Genomic DNA, 14,792 nt, shown 5'->3' on the forward strand with positions numbered 1-14,792 from the left:
TTCATTAGAACTGAAGACATTATATGGTGCCATGCAAATTCAGTTATCTTATAATTCTATCCATAAATTTGCATATTTTCTTACATTATTTTATATAAAAATAATTAGAAATTACGACTATGTTTTGCAATAAATTGCAAATAAATTATTCAAAACTATAATAAATTAGATAAAAAATAAAATTATTCATAAAAGAAATTTATGAAACAAAGCTGTATTCCAGATACTTGTTTTCTTTAATGATTCAAATTAGGAGTAAACTCTTAATTTAAAATATTGGAAGATCGTGCCTGCTCAAAATAGTTTTTGGATATGAACTTCAACCTAACAAAAATAATCAAAATTATGCTTCCATTACATATTTAACATCACAAACGGTAATTCTTTTGTGGATATCTTGAAAGATGAACTTAGAAGAAACTTAATAACTAGATATAGTAAATTTGTACTTGGAATACATTGTCCAAATTACATTGAAGGTTGTTACCCTTTCCTCTAATTCTGGCACACTGAAACGGTGTCTAAATTTGGACTCAAACTCTATCCCCTTCAATTATAAATTCAGTATAAAGAACAGTCCCTTACTATCTCAATAACAAAATCCTTGATTCCCTGGTCCTGATTCTGCTTACTATTCACTGATTCTACGCTTCTGATGCTGATTACTCTCCATATGTCAACAATGTGTTGATAACTATCATGTTATACCCATAATGAAAAGAGAAAAGGTGGTGATAAGGAAATATGTGTATATGTAAGCACCAAACAATCTTCCAAATATATATGTAGACACTCTGAGAAGTGGCAGAGACCAACTTGGCCTACAGGACATTAAAATCAAGCTGAAGCTGTGAAAGTGTATGCCCTTGCTTATTCAAAAATAATTTAATATAATGAATATTAAATGGATTACATTGAATTTGTCCATACGTCTGTTAAGGCGGTGCTGTGTCCCTTTGTGTGACGGCCTTTAGCCTTCCCACACTTGAGAGCATTTAGGGGAATAGAGTACTCATCTCTTGGGTTATACCCACCAAAAACTCTAAGATAAAACTGCTGACCCAGGTATTGCCTTTCCCATAATGCAGATCTTACATTCCACATCCCTGCATTGTCCAGTGAGGTTAAAACTGCAGTCCAGGATCTCGGATACACCTGCAAAAACCCATATAAACTCAAGTTATATATACGAAAAAATATTGTATTATGGTAATGAATCCTGGAATTCTATAGTATGAAAAAGAAAATATGGTAAAAGATCAGTAGAGGATTCAGTGGTAATCTTAATTTTGTGTTTCTCATTTTTTTTAGAAAGTTCAAATCATTCTTAAATTTTTTAACATCTTCCTTGACAAGTCACCTACTTATAACTTGGGTTTTAGGGTCACATTATCAAATATTAGGCTACATCAGCATGGTTTTTGCCAAGTTGTTCAAAGCAGTATCTTAATTTTGAATTTCTCAAAATTCTATGTGGAAATATCAAATCACTCCTAATTTTTTAAAGCAACTTTCTTGACAAGTCCCCTATTTATAAGTTTTCAGGGTCACATTATCAAGTATTATGCTACATCAGCATGCTTTTTGTCAAGGTATTCAAAACAGTCCAAAAAGAAAGAGATCGATGGATGTATAAAAGAGATATCAGCAATAGAAAGCTCTGAATAGAGATTGCGAAAGGGAGATCCATCTTTCTGCAACTGATATAGAATCACATGATCGAATGCTTTTTAAAGTTATACATTTCATTCAATATTGGATAGTATCATTATCAATGACAAGTTTAAAGCTACAGTTATTGGTATAATATTACTAAGCCAAATGAACATTAGATCAACAAATGTAAATATTAAATCAAGTTTGAACAACTACTTAGACATTTAGATATTAGACTGATATGAATAAACTAATTAAGAAAGAAATTATTATAAACTAGCAAAAGACTTTATTTTTTATGCAGAGGAGGGTTTACCTGCACAGTACAACGAGATATTGCATCGAACATATTGTAACTTTTCCTGCTTGCAGGACTCCATCGTCCCCTATCCATACTGCACACCAACATTTTTTCTTGGGTTAAACCTCACAAAAATTAAAAGGAATACCTAGTCCAGAGCAGAGAAGCTTAAGGGTTTTGTTGCTATAGAAAACATACCCAACAACAAAGAAGGAATAACCGTCTATGTGCCAGGTTTGAATAGTTTTCTCATGGTTGGAAAAGACGATTTCGACGAAAGACTTGTACTCGCCAGACAATACAGCGGTCTGGAGTTGAACACCTTTTCTTGGGTGATCAGGAAAGCTATTCAATGTGAAAACTCCTGAGATGTTGTAGAAGTCAGCCAGCTTCAGGGGTGTGTCAGCTTGGGCATAGGAAACCCCATTAATTGCATATCGCCGTTTGTTGTTGACTTGAACTTCTGAATTGGCAAGAATGATTGTTCTTGTTACATTTATTGATCCATAGTGATATGAACCTTGTGGGTTTGGGCGAGCTGCACTGGCTGTTAAATTCCATCTGCAATTTACATAAAATAAATTTAATGAACAGATAATAAGGAACGCCACAAAAATGTAACAAGATTATTAATAACTACATGGGTTAAATTTAAATTGTAATCTGATAAGATAGGTGATATCCGAAGATTTAAGTCACAGGAAACCTGTGATTTTGGTTTTTAAGAGTGACAGTTGATAATAAGTTTTATGTTTTAGATTTTAGGTTTAAAGGGGTTGCTTTGGGGTGGGGCTGAAAATTTTCCCATTAACATATAAATTTTGTTTTTGATTCACAAGCTTGAGGATCTTAGAGTTCGGATAAAGCCACAAAAGAAGAAACGTGACCAAAAATATCTCCACAATAGCAGTGATGCAGTATATCAGTGTGATTAAAATAGTTGATTTACAAAATCGATTAATAAATATTACTTTTGAAAATGATTGTATAATTCTTTTTTAGCATCAATATTCAGATCACATTCTATGAATCATTAAAATAAAAAGAAACTAAAAGAAAAATCAAAAGAAAGAACACAATATTTAACTTGATTGATGCCTCTAGTCAAAATGGTCATTGTGAAATGTGATATACCAGGGAAGGGTTAGCTGTAAAAGTATTTGTTTTCTTCAGATTCTGTATTCTGAGAAGCTTTCAGAAGTTTTATCTAAAGATACTGTATGTATTTTCCACACTAAAAATATAGAAAGGTACTCTAAATTTGCCATACCTGATGGTTCTTGCTTGGTTAAGAGACCACTCAGTGCGTCTAGGAGGACCCGGAGGAAGCCGGCCTGATACAGGCTGATTGGAATTATTGTAATGGAGGAGTCCTATCCCAGCGTGAACTGGTTTAATGAAACGGGTGGATGCAACTATGTAATAATCTTTTGGAGGCTGGTCGGCAGTAACGAGAACCGTATATGACTGACCCACATGGATGTCAAGGGAGTCATAAATACTTTGAACTGTGTGGGATCCTTCCACTTCTACCAACTTCAGCTTGTGTCCCTGAATCCTGAAATTTAATGAAGTTGACAACCCAACATTTGAGATTCTAAACCGGTAAGTTTTGCCTGCAATACATCAAGTATAACAGCCATCAATGAATATAAAAGTTCAAAGATAAGATATTTGCTTTGCAAAGCTAAGAAGGTGTAACCTTTCTTAACATGTGAAAAATGCATTTAAACCAACAATTACCTCCATCAATCACATTTTTACCCATGTTTTTATGCGTCTACGAAAATAAAGGAATTAAACTCTTCAAACAAAAATATAGTGTACAGTACTCGTAGAGTTTGCAACTATGTTTCTGATAGTAATTAAGGCATGTTCAGATTGTTTATCAGAGATCAAATTAGCTTTTCTAACAGTACATATCTACTGTTGTGATTTCAAATGAAACAGTTAAATAAATCAAAACTTAAAATACCACAATAATAATAAAATTTTAAAAAAATAACTCTTGAATCAAAAAGAAGGAAAGAAAGAAAGAATACCTGCATCAACATTGATGGTCGTACGAGAGCTGCCACCAAGCCCGTTTATGTGAACACCATCGGGTATGCCCAAAGGAGCTCCCTTGTCAAGTTTTCTTCTCAGCTCCTGGTCATACCCAAAGCTAATCAGAATCCCCATATGTCAATTGAGGAAACAGAGAGATCAGAGAAAAAATAAATCAATTTCAGAGGTTAAGGTTTTTGTTTAGTCTTACAGAAGAATTTTTGTTGTACCAATCCCCAATAAGAAGAGTGTACTCCCCATCAGGAGTAGGGTAGGGAACAGGAATTAGAGGCCTGCTTGCAATGGACAATCCTCCAAACCCTCCAGCTGCCTTGTGGAATAATGTTGACGGAAAATAGTAATAACTCCCAATCTGATCTTTAACTTGGAATTTATAGGTGAAGTTTTTGCCAGGAGGAATTGGGCAATTGGTTCCCAGCACCCCATCTTCCCATGAATTTTTTCGATGTTGGACACCATTCCTGAGTATAACATTAACAAATGAGAACCAACGAATGTTTCAATCATGGAAAATGTAAATAAATCCAAATGCAAGATCCGTTACCAAGTAAACAGGAAAGGCTGTCTCAAATTGTTGAAGACATTGATAACAATATTATCATTTGTCACCGAATCGATCTGAGGACCTGGGAATTGGCCATTGATGAGGATCCCCTGCCAATTAAAACCCTAATTAGCACTCACATCCTAATTTTCTCGAAAGGGGATTCATATTTAAGAGTACGGTAAAATATATAAGACATTAACAATGTGATCAACACCACTATCTGAAATCAATTCGATTCTCTGTATAACAATGAGAAAAATGAACTTCTGATTACAAATTCAGAGATATATAGAAAATGGAATGACCCATATATCAAACTATTTCGTTTGTTATATTGGACACGCATGAAATAAGTAATTACTTATTTATTTAAGAATAATATGACAATGAAATAGCTTTGATCTTATGGAGCACTGACATATTCTCTTCAAAACTGAAGAACTGTCGACAGCAAACATGCATTTTTTTTCTCAAATGCTCAGGGTAATATAATGGAACAACCTGATAAGGTGATTTTAAGCAACCATTGACCCCTACGAACAGTTGAGATCTGAAATTATAAATTGAAGGTGCTGGAAAAGATAAATTAGAGTTGACAGCGGCTAGAGTAGTTAGAATAGCCATGGGAAGAAAGTATCGAAAACAAATATTATCCCCAATTTCTATCAAATTAATTTGACAATACAATCTATATGAAGAATATGGTGATTGATTTCAAACTCTAAAAGACTAATGGCAAAATGAACTCTCGAACTATAAAACAACTGAAGTTTAGTATAACATAAAGGTTGAAGACAAGATGTGTACAGTAGTAGTGCTGGAATCTTGAGATAAGATATATCTGACAGTCTTAACTACTTCAACTATAAGTAGGCTCTATAGTTTTGATCTCCAATTTCTTTATTAATTTCTATTATAAAAAGTTTGGATGTGATAATTGAAAATTTGTGAATTTTTCCCACTGCATATATGTTTGAAATCTTCACCTAATGGGCCAAGTAGATCCCATGTTTTTTGCTCAGTGCATACATATATTTGAGTACTTCATCTGAGTAATTCAAGAAATTTAATCAAAGTATTCATGATCATTAGTGGTCTATCCAAACCAATGCTTATAGTCCTAGCAAAGTAGAAGCTACATTTGATGGACCCAAATAGATTTCCGTTTTTCCATTGCATAGATGTTATGAACATTTCATATGGATAGTAAGAATTAGTCAGCATTGATCTATGTAGCGTAATTACCACTTTGTCACATCAAATAAATGATAACACCAAACTGAATGTGAACTATTTCTTGAGGAATTGAACTTCTAATATGAAGATGCTTGAATAGCATGGAAGTAAGCAGTTTTTCAATTCATTTTTACTAGCTTCCTAAGCTAACGATCCCCAAGTTTAACTTCATTTTGAAAAGCAAATATACAATTGACAATTTAGATATCCTTCACGTTGAAGCATTGCTTCTCAAGAGCTTATGTTTTTCAATTTAGCCATCCTAAAATCATGTTTATATTATGTTTTATGATGTTTATATTAGAATTTCAAACAGCAAAAATTTCAATGGCTTCACAATCCAACCGATTCAGAAACCTCATGACATCAATAATCATGACAATAAGTTCAAATAAAAAAAACCATAGCAGCAAGAGAGATGAATAAACTCACCTCCTGTGGAACACCGAGGGGAGAAATGGTCCCATAGCTTATATTCCAAGTGAAAAATCTGTATGGGTTTTCACATCCAACCATACCCAGAGCCAAAAACAGTATAAGAAAAATCATTGTCTGCTGCAACAACTCCATCTTCACAATTTCTTTTTGCTGTCTTCATTGCAAACAAGGTGATGTATATATAAGCACACATTTTTTCAGTGATTTTGCACTCTAAATTGGTGGTTTGTTGCATCGGAATGTCTGGATGATCTAGTTTGTAGGTAAAGAATTGGCGTTCAGTTTAGCCAGCACATTGTTTATCTAACTACTTTCAGTTTTGACTTCATTAGCGGCTCAACTGACCGCCAAATCGTAAGGGGAGAGATTCTATTGGAGATAAACCAGCTGTAGCGAGATTGCTTGGATTTGGCTGATATTTACGCGGACAGATTTCTACTTATAATATAAATGCTCGAATAGATCAAGGCGTGTTAATATCATTCTGTAAAGTCCCCAATTTAATATAAGATGTAGTTTAGTAATTATTTTGGTAAGTGGTGAAATAGATTTGGACTGAGTTTTACGAGGACTAGATTTCAATTAATAGTATCAATGCTGGAATGAATTAAGGCGTGTTACAGTTACTTTTGTAGAGTTATGAAATTAATAGAAGATGGTAGTTTAATAATGGTCTTTCTAAGTAAACTTGGTGATGGATGTAAATGTGTATTTGAGGGTAAGTTTTGTTTCTGATGTATGTTTAAAAAAAAAAATTATAGAAAAGATAAATTAGTGTTTATTTGTATATTTTACTATTAGTCATTGTTAACTTAATTTGTTTATTAAATATTTAACAATTGTTTTTAAAAATTATTTTAACATTTTTATTATGATAAGGATATTTAGTTACAAGTAAATAATCTTAAATAAATTATATATGTGATAATTATATTTCATATCTAGGTTTATGGGGTTGTTCGGGTTTATGTTATTGTCAATGTGAAAGATAATATTCATGGATTGAACTAGTTTTTGAAGGTGCATCCCTTCCAAGTCTAGGTAAGCATGGAGCATGTTGTGTAATCAAGGATCATGAAGGAAACATATTAGTCGTGATAGCAAAGGAAACATATTAGTCGTGATAGCAAAAAAACTTGTAGTCCAATAAACTAAACAACTCTCTTGACCTTACAATGTGTAATACATTAAGAAAATATCTAATTCACTTAGAAGGTGATTGTATGATCAACATTAATAGAATCTACTTTGGTCACCATTAATGCAATCCATTGTAAATCTACTTCAAGTTGAAAATTAAATACACTTATGTTATTTATTTTAAAAGACCTTATCAAGATTCAGATGGTATAAGATCTCTTATGCATATAGTAAGGCTAATGAAGTGGTTGACAAATTAGCTTAGCAGATTATTGATGTGTTGCAATGATATGTTCTTGGAAATAACATCTAGCTACATGCCAACCCCTTCCCACCTCCACTAAATGTATCATGACAAAAATCCCCTACTATAGCATGAGAAATTATAACAAGCCTCTTTCAAATTATCATGTCAATAAGCTTTCATTTCATTGGTTATCCCTCGATTTTTGGTACAACTGTCTCATGGCAACAAAGCGTGAGATGATCTTCAAAGGTGTTATCACAAAAACCATATTGGAAAGGATATTCAAGCGTTTGACATCTGTTGTGTTGTATGCCATTAAAATAGTTCTAAGTGACATCTATGTATATACCATTGATAAATAACATGTGATTTTTTTGAAGTGACCTCAAATTTTCTAGGTACATTTCTTCATTACAGGGAGGATAAAGAGTCTATTAAGATGGTAATGGGCATGGTAGAAAAGGTGAACTTTTGTGGGTTCTTAAGGAATTGTTTGGACATGTTTGGTATTGATTTTCACTTGTTTTATGAGATTAGACCCTACCTAACCAACAACTAAAATGGAACCTATATATCATTCATAATCAATGCTTCTAGATCATGTGAAACTACATAAAACTCAAAGGTCGAGTGGGGTATATCATTCTTGAAGGTGGTTGTTAGGGTTCGTTTGTGCCCCAAACTCAAATAATGAAGAGGTTATGATGGGATCCTATGATACTTGATGAGATTGATTTATTAGATTGCTCGACTTCTTTTTTGTTTTAATTTTTTTCGTTAATAGTTAACTAGAACGATCTTTCATATGTTCCCCTATATTAGTTTAGTGTTTCAATATAAAGTACATAAATACTAAGTATAATGATAAATGAGCCAAAAAGTTATAAGGCTGCTATGTAACTTATAAGTAAGCTAAGGTAGCAAACAAATTAGTAAGCTAACCTTGAGAGGAGAGTTGTGCAGAAAATATTTTAGGAATATACAATACTTTAAAAAAATAAACAAAAATAAACACAAATATCATGCATACCTCAACATAATGATTTATGTGGGGAAAACCCTTCCAAGAGAAAAATACCACACTCCAAAAGTTGTCAAATATATTATTAAAAATCAATAATTTGATATAATGTACGTATAGAGAGTTTCTAGTAGGAGAATCACTAACCAAAGATCTAGAGGTAACTCAACAGAGAAAAGACTCTTACATCTAACTTCCATCTCACACATCAAATATGTAGGAGATACAATACATCAAACCATTAAAATGTATTACAAAACCATGGGCTAAAACCAACTAAAAGTGAAGCCTGTCTTATATCCAATCCAAAATGAACTATGATGTGTCAAAACATACACCAACACTTATAACTCCCTTTTACTGTTGATCTTAGATTTGTTGTGACAATTGAGTGTCAACACACTTAAGACATTTACTAAATTCATATTGAACTAGTAATACATGTCGAGTATGATATGTAAATATAGAGTGTGTCGAGTTGTAATGAGTGTCGAGTCATGCATGTGCCAATTAGTCACTCAAGTGTCGAGCAAACAGTAGATGCCGAGCAGTTCAAGTGTCAAGTTAGAGATAGAATTAAAGTATGTGCCGAGCATTAGTAACTTCAAGTGTTCAACAACACAAATTTGACATATTTGTTTGAGATTGCACAAGCAACTATGTAAACCATTTTTTAGCTGACCTAAGGACAGAATACAATCTTTTGAAGATAAGGACAAATCTGTAAGTAGATTCCCTATGTAATTACATGTAACCAATTAGAAAATAAAGGGAAGGATTAAGCAAAAAAAAGGATGAATCTGAATCATAGATTCATACCTAACCCTAAGTCTTCTAGTCTTCTTAAGGAGGAAAAAATCCCTAAACTTCAAAAAAAGAGTGAGTGCATAAGGAATTGAAGGAAGATAATAGTGAAGTTTACATGCAAAATAGAGCATTCATGGAGACTTAGAAGTTGTAAAGAGCGAATTGTAGAATTAATTTGAGAAAAACAAAGGATAGAGGATACAACATTGACATATCAAATCAGAGAGGATCAAGAAGGATACTATATGGATTTGATCTTTAATCAGGCTACCAAAGTTAATCATAAGATCTATGTTGAAACATCCTAATAGGTAATTTTAGTTAAATCTCCAAAGTGGAGTAGTCCTAATAGACTGTTGTAAAGCCTTTAATAGGGTGACATTTCAAGTGAATGTTCTAAAAGTCCTTTAGCCAGGTGCACTTCTAATAGGATGTTAAAATCCTCTAACAAGGTGGGACTTAACAGTCCTTTTAAGCCTTTAACAGGGTAGACCTTTCATAGGGCATATCATGTCTCATGGTCAAATCACTGTAACCTTAATTGGTGACACTTTATTGCTACAGTAGTGAAGAATTGTGAGTGTCATCCCCACCCTAGTTTTACCTTCTGATTTGGAGGGTTTCTAGGTAATCATAGCAGGTGTCAAATGTGCTATTTCTTATGTGTTTATATGTTTTAGATGTATGTACCGTGCATGTTATTTCAAGTTTATCTATTGAAGGCATGAGATGGATGAGTCATGAGAAGTTTTATGGGTTCATGTTTTAACTGTTGATTCACCCCCCCCTCTCAATAGTTTATCTTTCCTACTTGTAATTCCATCAATTGGTACCAAAGCTAAGTTCTCAAAAGAAGAAACATTGTATCTTAGAGGAAAGATCTTGAAATGGAAGTCTACAAGTTGGGAAAAACCATTGAAAACAAGGAGATTGAGATACATCTCATACTACATCAATTGAATAAAGCCAAAGATGGTTTGAAGGGTTCCTTGAAGAGAAGGAAAGAGATAGCTATAGCATATAATGACACACAATACAAAGAGATTGACACCACAAAGCTATTTGCAAAAGGATACTCTAGTGAGTTCAATGCAGTAATTGTAGATCTAATGGAAAAGAATAAAGCACAAGCTAAAGAGATTAGAAATCTCAAGTTGGAGCAAGAATTACAAGCTATATATTGTTGTGTGAGGTGACTGAATGAAAGAAGAAAGCTATAGAAGACAAGGCCATGATTGATGAAGAAATTTTTTTTTTGGCAAACATATTGGAAGATAAGAAAAATGATGAATGCTCATCATGAGTTGAATGTCAAGGACATTGAGATAACTACTTTAAAGTTGCAGAATGAACAATTGCAAAATGACTTGAAAAGAGAAAAAGAATTTGTTGAAAGTTTCAATAAGACAAATGAAGCTATCAAGTACTTTGAGCAACTTCTGAAATCTCCTAGATCTAGTAGAGATACATTAGGGTTGGGCTACACAAATACTGAACAAGGAGAATCATCCAAAATTGTTGAGGAAAGGAACAATAAAGGTAAAAATTCCAAACTTACTTGTCATCATTGTGGTAAGAAAGGACATACAACTAATGTTTGCAGGAGCAAGAATGCAAATCAGAATGCTAAGCCTAATAACATGACTCATTTTTAGAAGTGCAAAAAACAAGGTCATCAGGCACATGAATGCAGAACTAGAATCATGCATGCACCAAAATTTGAAGTACACTACTACAATTGTCAAAAGTATGGACATAGAACCTTTGAATGTAGATCCAAATCCACATGGTCATCATGCAAGCCAAAAAAGGTAAGAAGCTATGAAAACTCCTATAACTAGGATTACAATACAAGATACAACTATCACTATTATCAGGAATATGGACATGTACCTAAAAAATCCATTAGGACTCACTTCAGTGGTAACTACGAGAGATGGTTGAGTCAAACCACATGTTTTAGCTGTCACAAGATTGGTCACATTAGCAAGCATTGTCCAACTAGGTCCAAGGCACCAAGTTGTGAATTTGATAAAGGTAAAGGCAAGGCAAATGTTGAACACATCAGGAATGAAATGAATAAGACATGGAAGAAGAAAGATGCTGGTAGTACATCAAATGGAGAAGGGATCACTTCACCCAATGGGTCAAGTGGTCACACTTCATCAAACTAAGCAAATAAGAGGTATGTGGGACTGATACTTAAAGTGTTGCATTATACATCAATTCCAAAAGAAATTAGCACTAAAATGATTACATTAGCATGAATTAAGATGCAATAAGTTGTGAAAAATTCAAGACTAAATCTTCAATTTTTCATGTTGTTTCCAAGTATGAAAAGTCTTTTGTGTATGCCGAGTGAAAAACTAGTTAATTCCAAGCTATTGATCAAAGATAGTTAGAGCTAAGTCTATAGTAGCTACCGAGTGAAGGAAGTGTCTATAGATGCCAAATGAAATAGTAATTGTGTTGATGTTGAGTTTTATAGTTGTACACAGCCAAGCATTAATTGCAAAAATTTTGAAGGGTATAAGATCGATTTTCATCTATTTTTCATCATTACAAATTCAAAGCAAGAACGAGTAGAGTGAAGAAGAGTTTCACAAACTAGTTTGAAGCATTTGCAAGGATTCTAGTGACGATCAAGCACCAGTACATCGAATCTTAAAGGTATTCTTCATAAGTTGACTTTGCATAGTTTTAAATTTGATAAACCCTATTTTGATAAAATGGCCTCTAGTACATCAAATCTTAAAGGTATTCTTCATAAGTTGACTTTGTGTAGTTTTAAATTTGATAAACCCTAGTTTGATAAAATGGCCTCTAGTTCAAAGAATACCAAGGAGAAAGAAGCTTTTGAGGTTCAATTAGTTAGCAATGAGGTCAAACAACCCAATTTCAAGGCCATCCTAGACATTGCTTATAAAAATGAATTGTCAGGTGCATTATCCATGACTCTACCTAAAGTCATAATGGTACAAGAAGTGAGAAAATGTTATAACTGCAAAGTAGGAGGCATAGGTGATATGGAGATAAGATAAGCATATGATAAATTGTGTGAAAACAAATTTTTGAAGGAAGAATTTAAGATTGTGGAGAGAAAGGGTTTGACCCATGGCCTAGATTTCCCCACGGTTTTCAAAATTGAATGGATAAAAATAGTTTTGAGAAAAATTCAAAATGGATATCTTTGGTTAGAGGGTGGACCTATTAAGATTTCAAAAAGAATTTTTCATAGGGTGATAAGTTTTCCAACCCTAGATTAGCCAAAGACCCTATGTAGTGACTCCAAAGAGGTAATTGAAAAAAATACAGGTGCTAAATGGAACAAGCATGGAATGACCATAGATACCATTACATATCCTTTACTTGATTTTGTTGTCATAGTTATTTCCCACAAGTTCTATAAGTCAAGTAGGTTAAACAATGTACACTACATAGCAGTTAATGTTGGTTACAAAATTGTCAAGAAAGATCACACTTATGATCTTGTAGAACTACAATTGCAACAGATAAATGAGAACCTAGGTGCCATTAGAAAGACAAAAATTGCACAATGTAAATTTGGATCAATACTTGTGTGCATATTCTTCTATGTACAAAATGAATTCACATCTTTTGGCAAAATTGGATGGAAGACCAACATATTAGTGGCTGTCCAAATTAATGAATATATTGAGCAAATGGGAGAGAATTGTGAGTCAATTATGACAAGCTACTTTGAAGACTTCAAGAAGTCCATGAAGTAGAGATTGAGGATACCTATTTCACTAGTAGAACAACACTATAATAACATATGTTTCCTTGTAGATATTGATTACACGTATATTCAGGTAGTAGTACCCAAGATTAGATGGTTGAGACCCCTAGGATATGAGATAAATGTTGATGAAGCCTCAACTACCATTACTGCAATCCTAATAGAGGAGACTGAAAAAATAGCCAAAATATTTGGCAACTATGATGTAATGAAGTCTAAAGTTGAAATGGAATTGAAGATAACTTCTACACTAAAGAAGAACGACAAATTAGTAAAGAAGTTAAAGGAAAAATTTGGTGAGGAAGCAGGTGATGAGGAAGAAGAAGATGATGAAGAGAATGAAGAAGGAGGAGAGGTACAAGATCAAGAACCGCTAGCTTTGATCCAAGGCATGGGTGAGGACCAAGAAGAAGAAGGTGCTAAGGAAGAAGAAATCAAAGAGACACCAATGCCATTAGCACCAAAGAAGAGAAAGACCAAGGCTCAGCCTGTGTCTAAACCAAAAGCAAAGAGAACTGTGAAGCCTAGCTCAAAAAATCCAACAACACCAATAGCTAGGGCAAGTACAAGGGCTAATACTCAAAAGGCCAAAGAACAAGCAAAGGAGAAAACAAAGGCTATTGAACAAGAGGGCCTAGTGCAAAAGAAATAGAGGAGAAAATACATTACACAACTAGAAATAGATGATGAAAAGACAAAATTTTAAGATACAAGTCAATCTAGAGTGGTAAGTCATACACCTAAATCTGATCTTGAAAATATTTGTGATAATATTAAGGATAATGCAAATATGATAGGCTTAAAGAATATTGATTTTGGAAAACTTGATAGAATAGAGCAAAACTTGATTGAAGAATCAATTTATGCAATGATGTCTAAGTTTAAGAATACTCCACTTGAACTAGACAATACAATGCCAAAGGAGTTGTATACAATTGTTGAAAATAAGTGGCATTACAACATAAACTTGGAAAAATAAATAAGGGAATCCACACTAGCTCAGGTGATGCCAGATTTGACAAAAGGTCAAATTGTCAAGGCAAATAAGAAGTATGGTAGCAGATTTGCACCAAAATATAGAGCATTTAGCGTACACCAGAATAATATTGAGGATGTTGTGAAGAAGTCCACTCAAATGTGGAAGTTAATATATGGTTTAATAATAGTTAAACCAGGAGAAGAGGATCCCTTTGAGGGAAGAAAAAATGGAGATGAAGAAGAAGACAAGGAAGATGAAATAACAAGAAGAAAAGATGATGCTACTATGGAAAAGACATAAAAGAAGAAAAATGAGACAACTATAGTTGGAGAGCAGAAAGAAGAATAGAGTGTGAAAGACACACAAATGTCGAGCATGAGTCCTCAACATGACACAAACATGCCTATAGACACTGTAATTGTAAAGGATGTTCCTGATAGCTCAACTTAGAACATCAACCCCTTAATTGTAGAAGATTTGAAGAAGATCCTTGACCAATCCACACCGCAAGCTAGATTGTGTGAAAATCTATTATTGGTCAGTGTTGATGAAATTCAGAAGGTAGTAGCTGACATTACAAGGGATAAGGTGAA

General features: G+C 33.5%; 1 protein-coding gene across 1 annotated transcript; it reads right to left on the reverse strand.

Annotated features, from left to right (window-relative positions):
• Positions 1 to 410: 410 nt before the first annotated feature.
• LOC149566236 (L-ascorbate oxidase homolog) lies at positions 411 to 6,412 on the reverse strand. Its single transcript, XM_089819653.1, has 8 exons — positions 6,240 to 6,412; positions 4,569 to 4,678; positions 4,215 to 4,485; positions 4,000 to 4,105; positions 3,228 to 3,573; positions 2,156 to 2,518; positions 1,973 to 2,051; positions 411 to 1,155 (listed from the first exon to the last, which is right to left on the reverse strand). The coding sequence occupies exons 1-8, from the start codon at positions 6,375 to 6,377 to the stop codon at positions 910 to 912; spliced, it is 1,659 nt and encodes a 552-aa protein (XP_089675779.1). The 5' UTR covers positions 6,378 to 6,412; the 3' UTR covers positions 411 to 909.
• Between the last annotated feature and the right edge of the window lie 8,380 nt (positions 6,413 to 14,792).

Source organism: Cupressus sempervirens, chromosome 3 (genome assembly GCF_028749045.1).
Source record: "Cupressus sempervirens isolate cs-2001-9-10 chromosome 3, ASM2874904v1, whole genome shotgun sequence".
NCBI classification, from domain to species: Eukaryota; Viridiplantae; Streptophyta; class Pinopsida; order Cupressales; family Cupressaceae; genus Cupressus; species Cupressus sempervirens.